The 23704-nt window shown below is 39.6% G+C and overlaps 1 protein-coding gene and 1 non-coding gene across 51 annotated transcripts in view; one reads left to right on the plus strand and one right to left on the minus strand.

The window, feature by feature from the left end:
• NEK10 (NIMA related kinase 10) overlaps positions 1 to 23704 on the minus strand; it is a 249969-nt gene that overhangs the window by 94409 nt on the left and 131856 nt on the right. For all 50 annotated transcript variants that reach the window (XR_014065243.1, XR_014065246.1, XM_081529548.1 and 47 more), the window contains 3 exons: positions 18926 to 19055; positions 18300 to 18370; positions 16811 to 17024 (listed from right to left, as the gene is read on the minus strand). Coding sequence is in view for 48 of the 50 variants with exons in the window: in XM_081529548.1 (XP_081385674.1) it covers positions 16811 to 17024; positions 18300 to 18370; positions 18926 to 19055 (415 nt within the window). In the remaining 2 variants the exon portion in view is untranslated. The remainder of the gene's footprint in view (positions 1 to 16810; positions 17025 to 18299; positions 18371 to 18925; positions 19056 to 23704) is intronic.
• LOC145522103 (U6 spliceosomal RNA) lies at positions 21666 to 21771 on the plus strand. Its single transcript, XR_014065917.1, has one exon. It is a non-coding gene; the product is annotated as a U6 spliceosomal RNA (small nuclear RNA).

Here is a 23704-nt window from a genome sequence, read left to right on the forward strand (position 1 = left end):
TCAAGTAGACCTCCCCTGGAGACGGAGACACTGGTGGCAGCCATTTCGGGGAACTCAATCTGCTACTGCAAGTGCCATTGTGGAATCCTCCCTGCAGCTTATCATCCACCAGAAACTGGTCCCAGCCCAGTCCCTTCCCAGCACCATGCCCATCAGTTTGTAGGCACCAGTACAGGGCAGCCTCAGGTCAACCAGACAATCAAGAGAGGACATAGCTCCACTCACTAGAAATGAGAGAGTCATTTCCTAGGAAGGTTGATAAGAAGTCTAGGGGTCCCCAAGGAGAGAGGGGTCTGAAATTCTCAAGGAGGAAGAAAGGAGAAACTTTTTTTCCCCCGTTTTCCTTCCTTAGGATTATATAACAATAATATATCCTGTTGAGGACAGTCTCTGGAAAACACCTTCTGGCTAATCCTGTTATCTTTAATTGTAAATTATGGGAGTGGGTCTGGTGAGGTCTTTACAACCTCCAGACATTCTTCTGATTCAGTGTAATAACTAATTAGAGACTATATAATTCCATTGCTAACACTAGCACGGGGGTACTCTTTCTGCCCCCTTCTGATGCCTATGTCAGAAGTTTCCTCTATCCCCTTTATACTTTAATAAAACTTTATTACACAAAAGCTCTGAGCGATCAAGCCTCGTCTCTGTTTCCAGATTGAATTCTTCTCCTCCGGAGGCCAAGAATCCTGGCGTCTTTTCATGGCTCCACAACAACCTTTCAGAAGTCTGGCTTCCATAAGACCCCCTGAGCCCACAGCTGCCACTGGATAAGGCCTTGGCCACCAGCAAGCCCAGGAACCAGCCCCATATGCCAACGTGCAAGCACTGGACCAGGGGCCCTCAGGTCCTCCAGTCAGTGACCCTGTGATTTGGTCCCACCAACTAGTGGGCAGATACCACCACCACAACCACTGTAACCCTACAGCCTGCCTTGTCAGGACTCAGCCCAGTCCGTCAGCAGGCCTACATCAGCCCTAAGGCCTTCTGGGCCTGGGCCCCATCCATCAGTAGACCAAACCCAATTCTGAGAAATCCTGAGCACTTCAGTCAGCTACCCTGTAATCCAGCCCTACTCACAGTGGGCCAGAAGCAACTTTGGGAAACTTCAGAACCACAGCCAGGTGCACCAGAAATCAGGCTTACCCAATAGCAGACCAACACTAGATATGGGGATGCTTGCCCCACAACCCCCCACCCCAGAACACAGCTCCACCATCAGTGGGCCATTACTAGCCAAGGCACCTCCAGGGGCTCAACAGTCAGCTACACCATGTTCTGGCTCCAACAACCAGTAGCTGACAATCTCTGCATATGTCAACCAACTAGACCAGGGACCAGCCATACCTACAAGACCACTCACATAGTCTGCCACAAAAGCAGAACTCATACAGCTCACATAGGGGCAACTCTAGAGCACACAGCTCTGTCGACAGAGGGGAGTGTGATGCTGGAACACATAGGATGTTTCCTACAAAAGGCCATTCCTCCAAAGTCAGGAAACATAACAAACCTACTAAATACATAGAAATAAAAACAGAAAATCAGGCAAAATGAGGTGACAGAGGAACATGCTCCCAGTGAAGAAATAAGATAAAATCCCAAAAGAAGAATTAAATGAAGTTGAGAGAAGCCATCTACCCAATAGAGTTCAGGTGATGTTTGATGGTGAAGATGGTCAGAGAAGTCCAGAAAAGATTGGACAAACAGAGTGAGAAGTCAGACTTTTTAGCAGAGCTTGAAAATATAAAGAAGAACAAAGCAGAGATGAAGAATGCAATAACGGACAAGAAAAAAAACACCAAAAGGAATCAATGGTAGATTGGATGGTACAGAGGAGCAGATCAGCGAGCTGGGAGACAGAGTAGTGGAAATCACTGAAGCTGGAGAGAAAAAAGAAAGAGTGAGGGTTGTTTGAGAGATATCTGAGATAACATCAAACACATTAATGTTCACATTATAGAGTACAGGGGTCCCAGAAGAAGAAGAGAGAGAAAGAGGCAGAGAACATATTTGAAAAAGTCCCTGAAGCTGGAAAAGGAAATAGGTATTCAGGTTCAGGAAGCACAGAGAGTCCCAGAGAGGACGGACCCAAAGAAGACCATAACAAGACACGCTGTAATTAAACTGGCAAAAATTACAGATAAAGAAAGAATATTGAAAGCAAAAAAAAATAAAAAGCAAGAAGTTACATACAAGGGAACTTTCATAAGGCCATCAGCTGGCTTTTTAGCAGAAACTGCAGGCCAGAGGGAGTGGCATTATACAGTTAAAGTGATGAAAGGGAAAACTTACAACCAAGAATATTCTACCTGGCAAAATTCTCATTCAGATTTGGTGGACATAAGGAGTTTTAAGACAAGCAAAAGCTCAGAGTTCAGCACCACCAAAGCAGCTTCACAAGAAATGTTAAAGGAACTTTTTCAAGTAAAAGAAAAACAGCCACAACTAAAAAAGGAAAAGACTCACTGGTAAAGACAAATAAACAGTAAAGGTAGTAAACTAACCATGTACAAAGATAGTAGGATGATTAAGAACTAAAGTAGGATGATTAAGAACTAAGAGTCTCTTGATGAAAGTGCAAGAGGAGAGTGAAAAGTTGGCTTAAAACTCAACATTCAGAAAACTAAGATCATGGCATCTGGCCCATCACTTCGTGGGAAATAGATGGGGAAACAGTGACAAACTTTATTTTTCTGGACTCCAAAATCACTGCAGATGGTGACTGCAGCCATGAAATTAAAAGGCATTTACTCCTTGGAAGAAAAGTTATGACCAACCTATACAGCATATTAAAAAGCAGAGACATCTCTTTGCCAACAAAGGTCCATCTAGTCAAGGCTATGGTTTTTCCAGTAGCCAAGTATGGATGTGAGAGTTGGACTATAAGGAAAGCTGAGCACCAAAAAATTGATGCTTTTGAACTGTGGTGTTGGAGAAGACTCTTGAGAGTCCCTTAGACTGCAAGGAGATCCAACCAGTCCATCCTAAAGGAAATCAGTCCTGAATATTCATTGGAAGGACTGATGTTGAAGCTGAAACTTCAATACTTTGGCCACCTGATGCAAAGAGCTGACTCATTGGAAAAGACCCTGATGCTGGGAAAGATTGAAGGTGGGAGGAGAAGGGGACAACAGAGAATGAGATGGTTAGATGGTATCATGTACTCAACGGACATGAGTTTGAGCAAACTCTAGGAGTTGGTGATGGACAGGGAGACCTGGCACGCTGCAGTCCATGGGGTCACAAAGAATGAGACACAATTGAGCAACTGAACTGAACTGAACTGAACAGATCCATCAATAATTACTTTAAATGTACATGGACTAAATGCTCTGATCAGAAGATACAGAGTGGCTGAATGGATGAAAAGGCAAAATCTACATATATGCTGCTTACAAGGCACTCACTGTGCTGCCTACAAGACACTAACTATGCTGCCTACAGGACACTCACTTCAAATCTAAAGATACACAAAGACAAAGTGAGGGGATGGAAAAGTTATTCTATGAAAAAGGGAAGTGAAAAGAAAGCTGGAGTAGCAATGCTTATATTAGACAAAATAGAATTTAAAACAAACACTATAAAGAGACAAGAAGGATTTTGAGGGCAGTAAGAAGATATAACAACTGTAAATATGTATATATCCAACATAAACATCTAAATACACTAAGCAAATATTAACAACATAATTAGAGAAATTGATAGTAAAACAATAATAGCAGGTGATTTTAACACTCTACTTACATCAATGGAGAGACCATCCAGACAGAAAGCCAATAAGGAAACATTGGCCTTAAATGACACAATAGACCATACAGACTTAATGTGTGTTAGTCATTCAGTCGTGTCCGACTCTTTGCAACCCCATGGACTATATAGCCCACCAGGCTGCTCTGTCCATGGAATTCTCCAGGCAAGAATACTGGAGTGGGTTGCCATTTCCTTCTCCAGGGGCTCTTCCTGACCCAGGTATTAAACCTAGGTCTCCTGCATTGCAGGCACATGCTTTACCATCTGAGCTACTAGGGAAGCCCTATAGATATACACAAAACACTCTACCCAAAAGCAGAAAAATACACATTCCTTTCAAGTGTACAAAGAACATCCTCCAGGATGGATCACATATTAGGATACAAAATATGTCTGAGTAAATTTAAGAATAATGAAATTATAGCAAGGGTATTTTCTGACCATAACACTATGAGATTAGAATCAACTCCAAGGAAAAAACTGTAAATACACAAACAAATAAAGGCTAAACAATATGTTACTAAACCACCAATGGATTACTGAAAAAAATCAAATAGGAAATCAAAAAATATCTGTAGACAAATGAAAATGAAACACAATTCAAAATCTATGGGATACAAGAAAAGCACTTTGAAGGTTGAAGTTTAAAGTAATACAAGCCTACCAGATGGTGACTACAGCCATGAAATTAAAAGATGCTTGCTCCATGGAAGGAAAGCTATGATCAACCTGACAGCATATTAAAAAGCAGAGATTTCTTTGAAGGTCCATCTAGTCAAAGCTATGGTTTTTCCAGTAGTCATGTATGGATGTGAGAGTTGGACTGTAAAGAAAGCTGAGCACCGAAGAATTGATGCTTTTGAACTGTGGTGTTGCAGAAGTCTCTTGAGAGTCCCTTGGACTGCAAGGAGATCCAACCAGTCTATCCTAAAGGAAATCAGTCCTGAATATTCATTGGAAGGACTGATGTTGAAGATGAAACTCCAATACTTTGGCCACATGATGTGAAGAAATGACTCATTTGAAAAGACCCTGATGGTGGGAAAGATTGAGGGCAGGAGGAGAAGGGGACGACAGAGGAGGAGATGGTTGGATGGCATCACCGACTCAATGGACATGAGTTTGAGTAAGCTCTGGGAGTTGGTGATGGACAGGGAGGCCTAGAGTGTTGCACCCTATGGGGTCGCAAAGAGTCAAACATGACTGAGCAACTGAACTGAAGCCTAACTTAGGAAACAAAAATAAAATCTCAAAAAAAAAAGAGAGAGAGAGAGAAAAAACCAACAAACTTAACTCTACACCTAGAGGAATTTGAAAAGGAAGAATGAAGAAAAAAGTTAGTAGAAGGAAAGAAAACATAAAGATAAAACCAGAAATAAATGAAATAGAGACAAAAAGTGACAAAACAATTTAAAAAGTCAGTGAAACTAACAACTATTCTTTTGAAAAGATAAAACTGATAAATGTTGAACAAGATTCACCATGAAAAAAAAAGACAGTGCTAAAATCAATAAAATGCATTGAAAAAGGAAAGGTTACAAATACCACAGAAATACAATCATAAGGATTTCTATAAACAACTGTAAGCCAATATAAAGGACAATGAAGAAAAAATGGACAAATTCCAAGGAATGCAGAAACTCTTAAGACTGAATCAGGAAAAAGCAGAAATATTAATAGACCAATTACCAGTAATGAAATTAAAATAGTAATAAAAAACCCAATAAGCAAAACGTTCAGGTCCAGATGCTTCACAGGTGAACTCTACCAAACATATTTTTAAAAAGTTAACACCTATATTTCACAAACTATTCCAAAAAATTCCAGAGGAAGAAATGCTTCTAAACACATGCTATAAGGCCAGTATCACACTAATACCAAAGCCAGACAAAGATATAATTAAAAAGATTACTTACCAATATCACTGATAAACATAAATGCTAAAACCCTCAACAAAATATTAGCAAATCATATTCGACAATGCATTAAAAGTATCACATATCCATCAAGTGCGATTCATTTGCAGGATGCAGAAATGGTTCAATATCCACAAGTTAATCACTGTGAAACACCACATTAACAAAGTGAAGAACTCACCAAGAAAAAAAGACAGTGGGCCACCCCCCTCAAAAAAAAAAAAAGAAATGAAAGTAAAAGAATAACAACCAATTCCACAGAAATACAAAAAAAATAGAAAGAAACAATGTAATGAACAATTATATGCCAACAAATTGGACAATCCAGAAGAAATGGATAAGTTTATAGAAACATACAGCCTGTCAAAACTGAATCAAGAAGAAATGGATAATTTGAACAGACCAATCACTGGAACTGAAATAGAATCGGTAATAAGAAACTCCTTGCAAACAAAACTCTGGGACCAGATGACTTAACCAGGGAATCCTATAAATATACAAAAAAGAATATATACCAATTATCAAACTCTTCCAAAAGACTGAAAAAAGGGGGACTTCTCCGGTGGTCCAGAGATTAAAAGTCCACCTGCCAATGCAGGGGACCCAGGCTTGATTCTTGGTCTGGGAACTAGGATCCCATTTACTGCAGGGCAAGTGAGCCCATGTGCCACAACTGCTAAAGCCTTCACACCTAGAGCCCATGCTCTGCAACAAGAGAAGCTGCCACGATGAGATACCCATGCACTGCAACTAGAAAGTATACCCTGCTTGCTACACCTAGAGAAAGCCCCTATGCACTGCAGCAAAGGCTCAGTGCAGCCAAAAAGAAATACATTCGTTAAAAATTTTAAAAAGATTGAGAAGAAGGGAACACTTGCAAGGTTACTCTATGAAGTCACCTTAACACTGATACTAAAAACAGACACTGCCAAAAAAAGAAAATTACAGGCCAATATCTTTGATTAATATAAACGCAAAAATCCTCAACAAAATATTAGCAAAGCAAATACAACAACACATAAAAGTCCCTTTTCATACACCATGATCAAGCTGGATTCATCCCAGGGTCTCAAAGATGGTTCCACATATGCAAATCAATCAATGTGATACACCATATCAACAAAAGAAAATTGAAAAAAACACGATCATTTCAATGTGCATGCATGTTAAGTTGTTTAGTCATGTCCAACTCTTTGCGACACTACGGACTTTAGCCTGCCAGGCTCCTCTGTCCATGGGATTTCCCAGTCAAGAATACTGGAGTGGGTTGCCATGTCCTCCTCTAGGGGATCTTCCTGACCCAAGGATCAACCCCATGTCTCTTGTGTCTCCTGCATTGGCAGCAGGTTCTTTACCATTAGCGTCACCTGGGAAACCCCATAGATGCAGTAAAAACCTTTGATAAACATCACTCATTATCAGAGAAATGCAAATCAAAAACACAATAAGGTACCATTTTATGCTAGTCAGAATGGCTGCTATCTAAAAGTCTACAAGCAATAAATGCTGGAGAGGGTGTGGAGAAAAGGGAACCCTCTCACACTGTTGGTGGGAATGCAAACTAGTACAGCCACTATGGAGAACAGTGTGGAGATTCCTTAAAAAACTGGAAATAGAACTGTCATATGAGTCAGCAATCCCACTGCTGGGCATACACACCGAGGAAACCAGAATTAAAAGAGACACGTGTACCCCAATGTTCATCACAGCACTGTTTACAATAGCCAGGACATGGAAGCAACCTAGATGTCCATCAGCAGACGAATGGATAAGAAAGCTGTGGTACATATACACAATGGAATATTACTCAGCCATTAAAAAGAATGCATTTGAATCTGTTCTAATGAGGTGGATGAAACTGGAGCCTATCATACAGAGTGAAGTAAGTCAGAAAGAAAAACACCAATACAGTATATTAATGCATATATATGGAATTTAGAAAGATGGTAACGATGACCCTATATGCGAGATAGCAAAAGAGACACAGATGTATAAACAGTCTTTTGGATTCTGTGGAAGAAGGCAAGGGTGGGATGATTTGAGAGAATAGCATTGAAATATGTATATTATCATATGTGAAACAGATCGCCAGTCCAGGTTCAATGCATGAGTCAGGTGCTCAGGGCTGGTGCACTGGGATGACCCTGAGGGATGTGATGGGGAGGGAGGTGGGAGGGGGGCTCAGGATGGGGAACAAATGTACACCCATGGCTGATTCATGTCAATGTACGGCAAAAACCACTACAATATTGTAAAGTAATTAGCCTCCAATTAAAATAAATAAATTAATTTAAAAAACAAACAAACAAAAACTTTGATAAAATTCAACATCCATTCATGAAAAATAGTCTGATCAAAGTGGATATAGAGGCAAAAATCAGTTCTGTTCAGTTACTAAGTCATATCTGACTCTTTGCGACCCCATGGACTATAGCACGCCAGGCTTCCCTGTCCATCACCAACTCCCAGAGCATGCTCAAACTCATGTCCCGACTCGATAGAGGTAACATAATTCAGCATTCAGTTCAGTTCAGTTCAGTCGCTCAGTCGTGTCCGACTCTTTGCGACCCCATGAATTACAGCATGCCAGGCCTCTCTGTCCATCACCAACTCCCGGAGTCTACCCAAACCCATGTCCATCGAGTCGGTGATGCCATCCAACCATCTCATCCTCTGTCGTCCCCTTCTCCTCCCGCCCCCAATCCTACCCAGCATTAGGGTCTTTTCCAATGAGTCAACCCTTCGCATGAGGTGCCCAAAGTATTGGAGTTTCAGCTTCAACATCAGACCTTCCAATGAATACTCAGGATTGATCTCTTTTAGGATGGATTGATTGGATCTCCTTGCAGTCCAAGGGACTCTGAAGAGTCTTCTCCAACAACACAGTTCAAAAGCATCAATTCTTCGGTGCTCAGCTTTCTTCACCGTACAACTCTCACATCCATACATGACCACTGGAAAAACCATAGCCTTGACTAGACGGACTTTTGTTGGCAAAGTAATGTCTCTGCTTTTAAATATGCTATCTAGGTTGGCCATAACCTTCCTTCCAAGGAGTAAGCGTCTTTTAATTTCATGGCTGCAGTCACCATCAGTAGTGATTTTGGAGCCCCCCAAAATAAAGTCTGACACTGTTTCCAATGTTTCCCCATCTATTTCCCATGAAGTGATGGGACCAGATGCCATGATCTTAGTTTTCTGAACGTTGAGCTTTAAGCCAACTTTTTCACTCTCCTCTTTCACCTTCATCAAGAGGCTCTTTAGTTCTTCTTCACTTTCTGCCATAAGGGTGGTGTCATCCGCATATCTGAGGTTATTGATATTTCTCCCGGAAATCTTGATTCCAGCTTGTGTTTCTTCCAGCCCAGCGTTTCTCATGATGTACTCTGCATATAAGTTAAATAAGCAGGGTGACAATATACAGCCTTGACGTACTCCTTTTCCTATTTGGAACCAGTCTGTTGTTCCATGTCCAGTTCTAACTGCTGCTACCTGACCTGCATACAGGTTTCTCAAGAGACAGGTCAGATGGTCTGGTATTCCCATCTCTTTCAGAATTTTCCACAGTTTATTGTGATCCACACAGTTAAAGGCTTTGGCATAGTCAACAGAGCAGAAATAGATGTTTTTCTGGAACTCTCTTGCTTTTTCGATGATCCAGCGGATATTGGCAATTTGATCTCTGGTTCCTCTGCCTTTTCTAAAACCAGCTTAAACATCTGGAAGTTCACGGTTCACATATTGCTGAAGCCTGACTTGGAGAATTTTGAGCATTACTTTACTAGCATGTGAGATGAGTGCAATTGTGCAGTAGTTTGAGCATTCTTTGGCATTGCCTTTCTTTGGGATTGGAACGAAGACTGATCTCTTCCAGTCCTGTGGCCACTGCTGAGTTTTTCAGATTTGCTGGCATATCGAGTGCAGCACTTTCACAGCATCACCTTTGAGGATTTGAAATAGCTCAACTGGAATTCCATCACCTCCACTAGCTTTGTTCGTAGTGATGCTTTCTAAGGCCCACTTGACTTCACATTCCAGGATGTCTGGCTCTAGGTGAGTGATCACACCATTGTGATTATCTGGCTCATGAAGATCTTTTTTGTATAGTTCTTCTGTGTATTCTTGCCACCTCTTCTTAACATCTTCTGCTTCTGTTAGGTCCATACCATTTCTGTCCTTTATCGAGCCCATCTTTGCATGAAATGTTCCTTTGGTATCTCTAATTTTCTTGAAGAGATCTCTAGTCTTTCCCAATCTGTTGTTTTCCTCTATTTCCTTGCACTGATTGCTGAGGAAGGCTTTCTTATCTCTCCTTGCTATTCTTTGGAACTCTGCATTCAGATGGGAATATCTTTCCTTTTCTCCTTTGCTTTTGGCTTCTCTTCTCTTCCAAGCTATCTGTAAGGCCTCCTCAGACAGCCATTTTGCTTTTTTGCATTTCTTTTCCATGGGGATTGTCTTGATCCCTGTCTGCTGTACAATGTCACGAACCTCTGTCCATAGTTCATCAGGCACTCTGTCTATCAGGTCTAGACCCTTAAATCTATTTGTCACTTCCACGGTATACTCATAAGGGATTTGATCTAGGTCATACCTGAATGGTCTAGTGGTTTTCCCTACTTTCTTCAATTTAAGTCTGAATTTGGCAATAAGGAGTTCATGATCCGAGCCACAGTCTGCTCCTGGTCTTGTTTTTGTTGACTGTATAGAGCTTCTCCATCTTTGGCTGCAAAGAATATAATCAATCTGATTTCGGTGTTGACCATCTGGTGATGTCCACGTGTAGAGTCTTCTCTTGTGTTGTTGGAAGAGGGTGTTTGCTATTACCAGTGCGTTCTCGTGGCAAAACTCTATTAGCCTTTGCTCTGCTTCATTCTGTACTCCAAGGCCAAACTTGCCTGCTACACCAGGTGTTTCTTGACTTCCTACTTTTGCATTCCAGTCCCCTATAATGAAAAAGACATCTTTTTTGGGTGTTAGTTCTAAAAGGTCTTGTAGGTCTTCATAGAATCGTTCAACTTCAGCTTCTTCGGCATTATTGGTTGGGGCATAGACTTGGATTACCGTGATATTGAATGGTTTGCCTTGGAAACAAACAGAGATCATTCTATCATTTTTGAGATTGCATCCAAGTACTGCATTTCGGACTCTTTTGTTGACCCTGATGGCTACTCCATTTCTTCTAAGGGATTCTTGCCCACAGTAGTAGATACAATGGTCATCTGAGTTAAATTCACCCATTCCAGTCCATCTTAGTTCACTGATTCCTAGAATGTTGACGTTCACTCTTGCCATCTCCTGTTTGACCACTTCCAATTTGCCTTGATTCATGGACCTAACATTCCAGGTTCCTATGCAATATTGCTCTTTACAGCATCGGACTTTGCGTCTGTCACCAGTCACATCCACAGTTAGGTATCGTTTTTGCTTTGGCTCCATCCCATCATTCTTTCTGGAGTTATTTCTCCACTGATCTCCATTAGTATATTGGGCACCTACTGACCTGGGGAGTCCATCTTTCAGTGTCCTATATTTTTGCCTTTTCATACTGTTCATGGGGTTCTCAAGGCAAGAATACTGAAGTGGTTTGCCATGCCCTTCTCCAGTGGACCACAATCTGTCAGCATAATAAATTCTTCAGCATAATAAATAATTCAGCATAATAAAAGCTATTTATGACAAACTTACAGTCAACATAATATTCAGTGGTGAAAAGTTGAAAGCCTTTCCAATAAATTCAGGGAACAAGGATGACCACTCTCATGACTTCTATTCAACATATGAAATGCCATAGCGGTCAGACAAGACAAAGAAATTAAAGCATCCAAATTGGAAGGAAAGAAATAAAACTGTCATTATTGCAGATAATATGATGCTATCTATAGAAAACCCTAAAAATTCCACACAAAAATTCCTAGAACTGATAAATAAATTCAGCAAGTTATTAGGGTACAAGATTAACATACAGAAATTGGTTGCATTTCTTTTCACTAACAGCAAAATATCAGAAGAAGACAGTCTTTTTTTTGTATCTCTTTTTAAATTGTGCCAAAAAAAAAAAAATACTTAAGGATAAACCTGAGCAAGCAGGTGAAAGACTTATACACTGAAAACTATAAAACACTGATAAAGGAAATTGAAGATGATTCAAAGAAATGGAAAGATATCACATGACTTTGGATTATAAGAATTAATATTGTTAAGATGGCCATACTACCCAAAGCAATCTACAAATTTAATGAGATCTCTATCAATTACCCATGACATTTTTCACAGAACTAGAACAAATAATCTTAAAAATTATATGGAATCACAAAAAGACCCAGAACTGCCAAAGTAATCCTGAGGTAAAAGGAAGAGAGCGTGAGACGTAACCGCCCAGCCTGCAGACCATACTACAAAGTTACAGCAAACAAAACAGTACGGTAAAGACATAAAGATCAACGGAACAAAAGCGGACTCAGAAATAAACCCACACACTTATGGTCAATTAATCTTCAACCAAGAAGGCAAGAAAATAAAACAGAGAAAAGAAAATCGTGTTGGGAAAGCTGAATAGCTACATGTAAATAAATGAACTTAGAACGCACCCTCAAACTGCAAACAGTAATAAACTCAAAATGGCTTAAAGACTTAATTATAAGACATGACACCATAAAACCCCTAGAAGATAACACAGCAGAACTCTATGACATAAATTGTACCAATATTTTTTGGATACGTCTCTTAACGCAAAAGAAATAAAAGCAAAAATATACAATGGGACCTAATTAAACATAAGCTTTTACACCAAAAGAAACAAAAGGACAACCTATAGACTGAGAGAAAATATTTGCAAATGATGTAACAGACAAGGAAATAATTTCCAAAATATACAAATAGGTCATATAGATCAATAACCAACAAACAACCCAATCAAAAATGGGCAGACCTAAATTGACATTTCTCCAAAAAAGACATACAGATGGCCAAGATACACATGAAATGATGCTCAATATTGCTTATTATTTGAAAAATGCAAATCAAAACTACAATGAGGTATCACTTCACACCAGTCAGAATGGCCATCTTCAAAAGTCTGTAAATAATAAGTGCTGGAGAGGGTATGGAGAAAAGGCAATCCTCATTCACTGCTGGTGGGAATGTAAATTCATGCAGCTACTTTAGAGAATAGTAAGGAAGTTCCTCAAAACACTATAAAGAGAGTTTCCATATGATCCCACTCCTGGGCATATACACAAAGAAGACTCTAATTTGAAAAGACACATGCAGCCCTATGTTCACAGTAGTGCTGTTCACAATGGCCAAGACATGGAAGCCACCTAAGTGTTCATCAACAGAGGAATGGGTAAAAAAGACGCAGTGTATATGAAATATTACTCAGAAATAAAAAAGAGCAAAAGACTGCCATTTGCAACAACAAGGATGAACCCAGAGATTAGCATACTAAGTGAAGTAAGTCAGACACAGAAAGACAAATATCACATGATATGACTTCCATGTGGAATCTAAAAACTATGACACAGACGAACTCATTCACAAAACAGACTCACAGACACAGAAAACAAACTTATGGCTACCAAAGGGGAAAGGGATAAATTAGGAGTTTGGGGTGAACAGAAACACACTACTGTATATAAAATAGAAAAACAACCAGGACTTACTATATAGCTGAGGGAACCATATTTAATATCTTAGAATAACTTATAGTGAAATAGAATCTGGAAAGAATAACATATATATATACAAGAACTGAATCACCTTGCTGTATGCCAGAAACTATCACAATATTGCAAAACAACTTTACCTTTAAAAAAGAAAAGCTGAAGAATAAAAATCATATGATCAACTGAACAGATTCAGAAAAGGTTTTGGAGAAAATTCAATATCCATTTATAATAAAAACTCCCCACAAAGTGGGTATAGAGGGAACAGACCTCATTATAATAAAGGCCATATTTGATAAACCCACAGCTAATCCTACTATACAGGGGAAAACTAAAAGCATTTCCTCTAAGATCAGGGATAAGACAAGGATGCCCAATCTTGTCCCTTTTATTCAGGATAACATTAAAAGTCCCAGCCACAGCAATCAGATAAGAAAAAGAAGCAAAAGGAATCCAAACTGAAAAGGAAGCAGTAAAACTGTCACTTGGAGATGACATGATATTAAACATTGAAATCTTCACTTGATCTTAGCCAAAAGGCCGAGAAACAATTAAACATTGAGATCTTAAAGGTGGTACCAAAAAAACCTACTATAACTCATTGATGAATTCAGTAAAGTTTCAGGATACAAAGCTAGTATACAGAAATTTCTTACATTTCTACACATTAAGAATAAACTATCAGAAAGAGAAATGAAGAAAACAACTCCATGTGCTATTCATCAAAAAGAATAAATGCCTAGGAATAAATCTAATTAAGAAGGTCAAAGACTTGTATTGGAAAACTCCAAGACACCGACGAAAGAGACTGAAAATGAAAGTGTTAGTCACTCAGTCGTGCCCGACTCCTTGTGACCCCGTGGACCATAACCCACCAGGATCCTCTGTCCATGGGATTCTGCAGGCAAGAATACTGGAGCGGGTGGTCATTCCCTTCTCCAGGGGGTCTTCCCAGAAGAGGGATCAAACTCAAGTCTCCTGCATTGTATGTGGATTCTTTACCACCTGAACCATGAGGACAAAAAAGATGACAAGGTATACTCTGTTCATGGATTAGAAGAATTAACATCATGAAAATGATCCTGACAACATACAGATTAAATGCAATCCCTATCAAAATGCCAGTGGTGTTTTTCATAGGTGTAGAAAAAATTCTTAAGTGTGTATGGAAACACAAAAGATCTCAGACAAAGCAATCTTGAGGAAAACATTAGAGCTTGAGGTATCATGCTCACTTCAGATTATGTTACAAAGCTACGATCATCAATACAGTATGGTACTGGCACAAAAACAGATACATAGATCAAGTGATCAGAATAGAGAGCCTGGAATAAACCCATCAATTTCCTGTCTATTAATCTACAACAAAGGTGGGAAGAATATATAATGGGAAAAAGTCTCTTCAATAACAGGTGCTAGGAATACTGAATGGCTAGATGTAAAAGAATAAAATTAGAACATTTTCTCACAGTATACAGAAAAAAACATCAAAATGGATTAAAGGCCTAAGTGTTAGACTAGAATTGACAAAATTTCTAGAAGAAAACATAAGCAGAATACTATAAAGAAGATGTGGCACATATATACACAATAGATCACTGCTGCTGCTGCTAAGTCACTTCAGTCATGTCCGAGTCTGTGCGACCTCATAGACGGCAGCCCACCAGGCTCCCCCATCCCTGAGATTCTCCAGGCAAGAACACTGGAGTGGCTTGCCATTTTCTTCTCCAATGCATGAAAGGGAAAAGTGAAAGTGAAGTCACTCAGTTGTGTCCGACTCTTAGCGACTCCACGGACTGCAGCCTACCAGGCTCCTCTGTCCATGGGATTTTCCAGGCAAGAGTACTGGAGTGGGTTGCCATTGCCTTCTCCAAATAGATTACTACTCAGTCATAAACAAGAAATTTTGCTCTTTTCAATCAAATGGATAGACCCGGAGGGCATTATGCTTAGTGAAATAAGTCAGAGAATGGCAAAACCAATACAATATTGTAAAGTTAAAAAATAGATAAATAAACTAATTTAAAAAAAAAGAAAAGTACTGCATGATATCACTTATACATGAAATCTTAAAAAAATAAAACCAGCAAATACATAAAACAAATAGACCCCCAGATATAGAGAACAAATGAATGGTTTCTGGTGGGGAGAAGGAAGGGAGAGGGGCAAGACAGGGGTAGGGAGCTGGGAGACACAAACTACTAGGTATAAAATAAATAAGATACAGTGTGCTATGTACAGCACTGAGAATATAACCAATATTTTATAATAACTTTAAATGGAGTAAAATTGGAAAAAGTCTAAACCACTATGCTATACACCTTAAAGCAACATGTATTGTAAATCCACTATATGCTAATTAAAAAAAAAAAGAAAAGTGAAATAAAAGGGATGACTGTACTAAAATAAATAAATAAAATCCAAAATAACACCAAAACTATATCAACTCTTTAATTTCTGGATTCTGAGTATGGCAAGATAAACCCGCTAAATAGTATTGCTTTCCTTCTTAAAAAAGAAAAAGTTTGCTACAAATGTTGATATTTAAGAAATCAAAACTGGCTCTTCCTGGAGACTAACTTCTTATATAGTTTTCCCAGCCAAGGCACAGCTGGTCCTTAGGATCCTGGAAAGGAATTTAATGACCTAATTTCCTGATCAAGGACGGGCTTTATGGCCCTCCTGTGCTGGGCCCAACTCCAGGAGGGTTAAAGAAGAACACTGATGGGTTGAAGGGCCTCTTGCTGAATCCTTGCTTTCATGGAACCCAGAGTGTGAGTGGAGGATAAGTCACGGAACACAGCAAAGGCAGAGAGAGGTGACAACACAGAGTGTCATGGGCACCACCACGTGCACCCGTGGAAATGTGCGCCTTGACACCCCTATTCCAGTTATATCAGAAATAAGCTGAAAGATCAAATTAATCAAATAAATTTAATTAATCAAATTAGTTTAAATTTTTTAATTAATTAAAAATTAATTAAAGAAAAGTAAAAGCACATATTCTAATTTGTACTATGGCAAAATTATTACCACCATGAATAGAAATGAAATCAATTACAAAGACTAATAAAAAAAATTCAAGGTGAACATTATTTCCTTTTCTAAACTTACATACAATATTTCTATCTATAAATCCAAATTGCTGAAAAAATTAAATATAAGCAGTCACTGCTATTTATACAAAGATCTATATTATAAATTCAAAGAATTTCTAAGTTATCTTTTTGATACCTCTGGTTTTGTAATATACAACAAGTTATGGGTTAGTTCTTTGGAATTCAATTATATTGACTTAATTTTAATTATAAGATATCAGAATGGATAAGAATATGTCATTATAACAGTGAAATATTACATGCAGCAATTAATATTTTTCTAACCTAAGATGAATTTTCCTTAAGACAAACATGAACAGCCTCAGACGCCTCTCGGAATTTATCCTGAAGACACTGAAAGAATCCTATTTACCTGAGACAGCTGAGTTGGCTCCTGCTGACATGTGACTGCGTTCCGGTTGGCTTCCACAAAATACCTCTGTGTGCGCCTCCGTTCCCGCTCCAGCTTCTTCTCCAAGGCCAGCTGGGATGTGGATAAATTGTCTACATACTTCATCATGATATCTGATATCATGGAGCTGACTTCTACAATATCTGGGCGGGTTTCTGCATCTGGAGTGAGGCATCTAAGGAAAGATAAGCTCATCACAGCACTCTAGTCAAAGTCAGGATCAGGCCACAGGTTAAATTCTGCTCTGTGTCCCCCATGGTGCTTGCACCCAAGAGAACCTGGACAAGATGAACTTCGAGAATACTTCTGAATCCCAGACTTCTCAAAAGACATTTGGAAAATCTGGGAAGGAGAGGGAGCAGTACTTTTCACTTTGCAGGTTGGCTCATGGGCAAGCGTTACACACTGTGTTGGAAGTTGCTCCCAGTCTCAGGATGGATGGGTGGGATCTTCTTCTATGCAAGTGATTCTCCTCTAAAACCACTCCTACTGACTGGCCAATGAAACAAAGAGGCATCCTAATAATATAGGACCTGAATACCACATTTGATGCACCAAAAGGAAGGAAAGATTCTGGGAGGTGGCAACTTACTGGACTTTACCAGCTGTATAGGAGGAGCAAGATCAACACAATTTGATTAGTGAGAGTCTTACAAAGCATGATGCTATAAAAATAAAATGCAATCCAGTTACTTGAAGTTTAAGCTGTATGTCATAATTTTTAACTGTGGACAATTTGACACATTACACGCTAAAAACTTTCTCAGATTTTGGAGGCAAGAAATATCAATCAACCTACTAATGGGAGAATTGTTTCTATCACAGCTAAACAGTAGTAGAGGCTATTCTAGATGCCCATGGAACAAATTATCAAGATCACTGGTTAGCATAATTTAAAAATTTCTGGCACTCACTATAATATTTGTCTATTTTTTAATTCAAAGGCTCTAAGTTTACATAGGGCTTCCCTGGTGACTCAGACAATAAAGAATCTGCCTGCAATTCAGGAGAAAGTGAAAGTGAAGTCACTCAGTCATGTCGGACTCTTTGCCTTTTTAATGATGGCCATTCTGACTGGTGTGAGGTGATCTCATTGCAGTTTTGACTTGCATTTCTCTAATAATTAGCAGTGTTCAGCATATTTTCATGTGCCTCTTGGCCATCTATACATATTCTTTGGAGAAATATCTCTTTAGCAGATCACACTTGGTATATAGGTTGATATGAAACATTCTGAATAATCAGATTAATGGTAACATGTTATTTCAAGTGAATGTACTGTTTCCTCTTGGACACTTGGTGGCTCCCAAATGGTCTCTATGACCAATGATGTCCAGACATTTTTCTAGGTTTGGATTATTTGGGAACCCTTCCTCTTAATAGTACATTTTCACAGATACAAGGTATTTGTTGATAATCTCTATAGGTTTGAAGTTGTAAGACTAATTACCTGCTGATGGTAGTGATCACCTTTTCAGAGTAGATGCCTTCTGGCACTGGTTCATATACCGCCTCCACTATCTGCAAAACAAACAGGCTGGAGTAATGGAAGTCAAGGAGCCACAGGTGCCTTTGCATGGTGATACTTGGCCACGACACAAGAGTTACGTAACGAGCATCATAATCTCATGCACACATTTTCATCAGAAACAAAAATAGCCTAGTGATTTTTAAAGTAGCATTAATTAAACAGTTTTTGAGCACAGAATTATATTCTTTAAGCTGAGCAAAAGTTCACCTCAGATTCACAATAAATGATGTGTAGGATAATATAATATAGTGGATTGAGGGCAGCCCAAACCACAAGTAAAAATAAAAGACCAAAAGCAGTTTGATATATTATTTTTATAATTTTCTATGATAAATTGAAGAAAATTTAGGGGAAAATGTGTCATGGCACATGATGTAGATTTAGAAGAAAGGAGAAAATATATAAATAAACTGGATCATGTGGCTAATAAAACAATGACTGTTTTTAATGGGCAGTTTTACTAAAATCACAAAGGTTCTGTTTAAGAAGAAAAGGAATGGTGTTTTTGGCAACATGAGATCCTTTTGTCTGCCAAGGTTGCTTACTTTTGTGGCCAGGGAGAGCATGTTCGTGCTGTAGAAGGGAGGCTCCAGGGTCGCCATCTGATAAAGGATGCAGCCCGCTGCCCACACATCTGCCTTTTCCCCATACGGCTCACTCTTCAGTACCTCCGGGCTGAAGTAAAACAAGGATGTTAACACACGATGAAAAGGGAGAAGTCAGCAAGGGAAAAAAGTTCAATTTTCTTCTATCTCCAATTCTGGCTTGAAAATTGACACCAGGAAAAGTGATGCAAGGAGAGAACATAAAAGTGCTTAGTCTTTGTGGCTCACTCTCTCTTCCTGCTCTTGAAAACCCTAACGACCACAAGCAGGTGACTGAGCCTGGGTTCGCCAAGCTGGATGATGAGCATCACATGGCCCAGTTATGTTCAGTACCCATGCCCACTGCCACATCCATCAGTGGAGCCTTTGAAAGCCAGGTCAGCACAATGCACAGGGTAGCCCAAACAACACGCATCAACAAGCCCAGCTCCAACCAGCCCAGGTTGCCAGCATGCAGTATGTGCTGCTGCTCACTTGCCAAGTTGTGTCTTTGACTGTTTATGACCCCGTACAGTACACAGTATGTACCACAAGAAGAGGGGAAAAGGTTATTGTATCAATCCACTAAGTTTCAAGGTTGTTAGTCAAAGTTAACTGACAAAATAGCTTCCATCAGATTCTGAAAGCTGTCCACCACCTCCTGAAAAAAATAGAGAATCACTTCTCTGGAAGAGAACAAGAAAGGTCAATAAAAGACCACTCGGTTGCCAACTATCACTATGCTCCTGGGGTCCAACTTGAATATTCTCTAAGTTAAAAGGGTTTCATAATCACAATGAAGAGCAAACCAAAGATGGAGTCTGATTTCTGAAAGCCACAAAATGTTCTGTTATGATCTGAACTGTGTCTCCCTGCTTCCCTCACAAATTTATGTGTTGAGTCCCAATGCCGGGTACCTCAGGGTGTCATCAGGTATAAAGAAAAGGCTCGTGTGAGCTGATGCAGAGCTGCCATTGGTGCAGGGGGCAGCGGGGTGGGGAGGGGGGCAGGCAATTCTGACCCAGTATGACTGCTGTTTGTGTTTGCAGAGGAGGAGACAGCAGGAGTGTGCCTGTGCAGAGGGACACCTGTGGGAAGAGGCAGCAAGGGGACTAGACAGCACCTGCAAACCAAGGAGGGGCCTCAGAAGAAACCAAACCTGCCAACGCCTTCATCTTGGACTCAGTTCAGTTCAGTCGCTCAGTCGTGTCCGACTCTTTGCAACCCCATGAATCGCAGCACACCAGGCCTCCCTGTCCATCACCATCTCCCTGAGTCCACCCAAACCCATGTTCATTGAGTCGGTGATGCCATCCAGCCATCTCATCCTCTGTCATCCCCTTCTCCTCCTGTCTTCAATCTTTCCCAGCATCAGGGTCTTTTCAGATGAGTCAGTTCTTCGCATCAGGTGGCCAAAGTATTGGAGTTTCAGCTTCAACATCAGTCCTTCCAATGAACACCCAGGATGGATCTCCTTTAGGATGAAGTGGTCGGATCTCCTTGCAGTCCAAGGGACTCTCAAGAGTCTTCTCCAACACCACAGTTCAAAAGCATCAATTCTTTGGCGCTCAGCTTCCTTCACCGTCCAACTCTCACATCCATACATGACCACTGGAAAAACCACAGCCTTGACCAGACGGACCTAAATTTCTGTTGTTTAAGCCACCCTGACTGTGCTATATTTTATGGTAGCTCTAGCAAGCTAATGCAGGCTTCCCTGGTGGCTCAGCAGTAAAAAATCCACCTGCAAATGCAGGAGACACAGGTTCAATCCCTGGGTCAGGAAGATCCCCTGGAGAAGGAAATGGCAACCCACTCCAGTATTCTTGCCTGGGAAATCCCATAGACAGAGGAGCCTGGTGGGCTACAGTCCATAGGTTTGCACAGAGTCAGGCATGACTGAAGTAACTTAGCACACATACTTGAAATTTGCTAAGAGAGTACATCACAGGTATCCTCAGTACAAAAAAATAATGTGAAGCAATTAATAAGCTTGGTTGTATAGTCATTTCACAATGTGTGCAAGTATCAAAACATCATATCACAAACCCCAAATATATGTAATTTTTAATTGTCAATAATACCTCAGGAAAACTGGAAAAAATTTAAGTAAAGCTAAGGATAGTATAGTTAAGTAGATGGCAAGGACAGTCTTTATTTATTGCAAAATTTAGATAAGTAAGTGAACATAGTTCATAATTAGCAGCCTTTGAGAGGGGGCTTGACTAAAGTTTATCTAAATACTACCTCTGTTTTAAAAAGGCGTGAATTCACAAACTAAGAGTGAAAACAAGGTGGAAGAAAGATGAGGAAGGAAGGACGCTTGATATAACTTTTTTAAAAGGCAACTGTTTTGATTTTTAAATTCAATTAGTAGTCCCTCACTTATGTGAGCAATTAAGTTGCTAATTGCCAAAGATTTTATATACTCATTATTGAAGTAAACAAAGAAGGTATTGAACACAGGTGTTTTAAAAACATTTAAAAATACAAACATTTTGCAGCTTCACAAACAATTCAATAATATGATGATTTACATAAGTTGGGAGGAGGGACTTCTTTCCTTTAAATTCAACAAAGTATGAATACATTCACAAAGTAAATAGAATGAGATGATATGTTAAAAGGTTCAGAGTGTAGATAGTATAGTCTTCTTTCCTACAGTGGTCATGTTGTGGTCTTTGTTAATAGTTTGATTATTGTGCTCATTTTGTCAGCACGTATACTAACATTAGAATGACACATGAAAGCAAGCATGACCTCAGCACAAGGGTGACATGCAAACCTACGATGCGTTCAGTATTTTAGAGGCGGTAAATGACAGGCAAAACGTGAGGACTATATTCTAGTTAACAAAGTTGTTTTGCATAGGGGTAAAGACGAACAGTTCCAATATTGCTATACATGTATACCAGAACTAAACAATTAAGTCAATGAGTGGCAGATGGCAAAAGCAAGATTTCTCACTATTGGAATGGAAGGAAGGTTACAGACAAACAAGGGAAGGAGTCAGGTACTGTTCAAGAGAGTGACAGATCAGAGCTGGAGACAGCACTACAAACTAATGTTTAGCTTAGTACTGATACAGATGGTTACACATAGAAATATTTACAGTTATGTGAACATGCATGGGTTACTGTGCACATATAGCTCCTTGTTCCATCAGATCAAAAAGGTCTATAACTGATGCCCTCCCAGTAGCAATGAGTGCACGTAGCACCAGATGTTGGTTTTTAATCCCACTCTCCCAAGAGTCAGGACCACTGGAGAAATGGCTGAGAATAGTTCTGGGGCAAGAAATACACTAAATGAACCTGGAACATCCCATAGTTCCAAAAGGTTGTTCTAAAAAAATAAAAAGCACAATGATGGGGTATGTCAGAGGGGTATAAAAGACAAGTCAACCAGCTCCCTATGTCCAAATGTAGAAAAGGTTGAACAAAATAAAGCAGTGTACTAACCAGCTTGCGCTGCCATAATAAAATTCCATAAACTGGGTGCCTTGAACAGAAATAAACAGGAATTTATTTCTTACAATTAAGGAAGCTGGAAAATCTAAGAGCAAGATGTTGGCTAATCCTGTTCCCCAGTGAGGGCCTTCTTCCTGGCCTGCAGATGGCTGCTGTATCCTCACAGGGCAGAGAAAGAGAGAAATGGAGCGAGTCTCCGATGTCTCTTCCTATAAGACCACCAGTCTCATCATGAATGCCCCCTACCTTCGTGACCTCATCTACATCTACTTAACTTCCCCAAAATGATAAGCTCCAAATACCATCAATGTACGGATTTGGGAGGGGGACACAATTCAACCCATGGAAAGTTTTGTTAGACTATAACCCAGACTATAAAATAATTATCCACGAGCCCATACTGATAAAACTTTTTTAAAAACTTAATAAACAAGTAAATGGGAATCAAGAGACAAATGTCTTGAAAATGACAAATAATTTATGTGTCTATTCCACCTTAAAGTGATGACATATAACTCCCCTTTCCTTAAGTCTGGGGTGCATGTAGTGGCTTTTTTCAAGAAATATATTATAGAAAGAGAGAGAGAAAAAAAAAAGAGTAACTTTACAGTGGAGAGACCTGAGAAGCACTATCTCCAGCCAGGTATCAAGATTAACATCAACAGTGTGAAGTCATATTGTTAGTATGTACCCATGCTAAGATAAGAGCGTGGCAGTTTACACCTGTGATCGTCCTCCCCAAACACATTCCAGTCTAATCATTAAAAAAAATACCACACAAATCCCAATTGAGGAAATCCTAACCAGTAATTCTCTAAATTTCCAAGGTCATTAAAAACAAGAAAAATCTGAGAAATTGCCAAAACCTAGAAGAGCCTAAGTAGAAATTAAAGATTGCCTTGAAAACAAGTATTTGTAACATTATTAACATGATAGGGTTTTTATTTTTAGAAGAAAAGGTATATAATAAATTAAAAATAAAAATATTTGAAGCAAAAAGCAAATCACTGCTATCAAGTATATCTATCCATTGTACCACCCACCAATTAATATTATTAACAGAATCCTAAAATTATGGGCTATTTCCTCTCCTATGTTACCTATACAGTTGACCCATGAACAAGGCAGGGTTTTAGTTACTGAGGTTGAAGATAGATGGGCCCTCGGGCTGGACAGCTGGTGTTTGTCGAGTGAAGTAAAAGTGAAGCTTTGCTCTCACCCAGACACTGCAAGGACAAAGTTAGTGGCACGAGCTGAGCTCTGCTGAAGT

This window comes from Giraffa tippelskirchi, chromosome 9 (genome assembly GCF_054371585.1).
Source record: "Giraffa tippelskirchi isolate mGirTip1 chromosome 9, T2T-mGirTip1v1.2.pri, whole genome shotgun sequence".
NCBI lineage: Eukaryota > Metazoa > Chordata > Mammalia > Artiodactyla > Giraffidae > Giraffa > Giraffa tippelskirchi.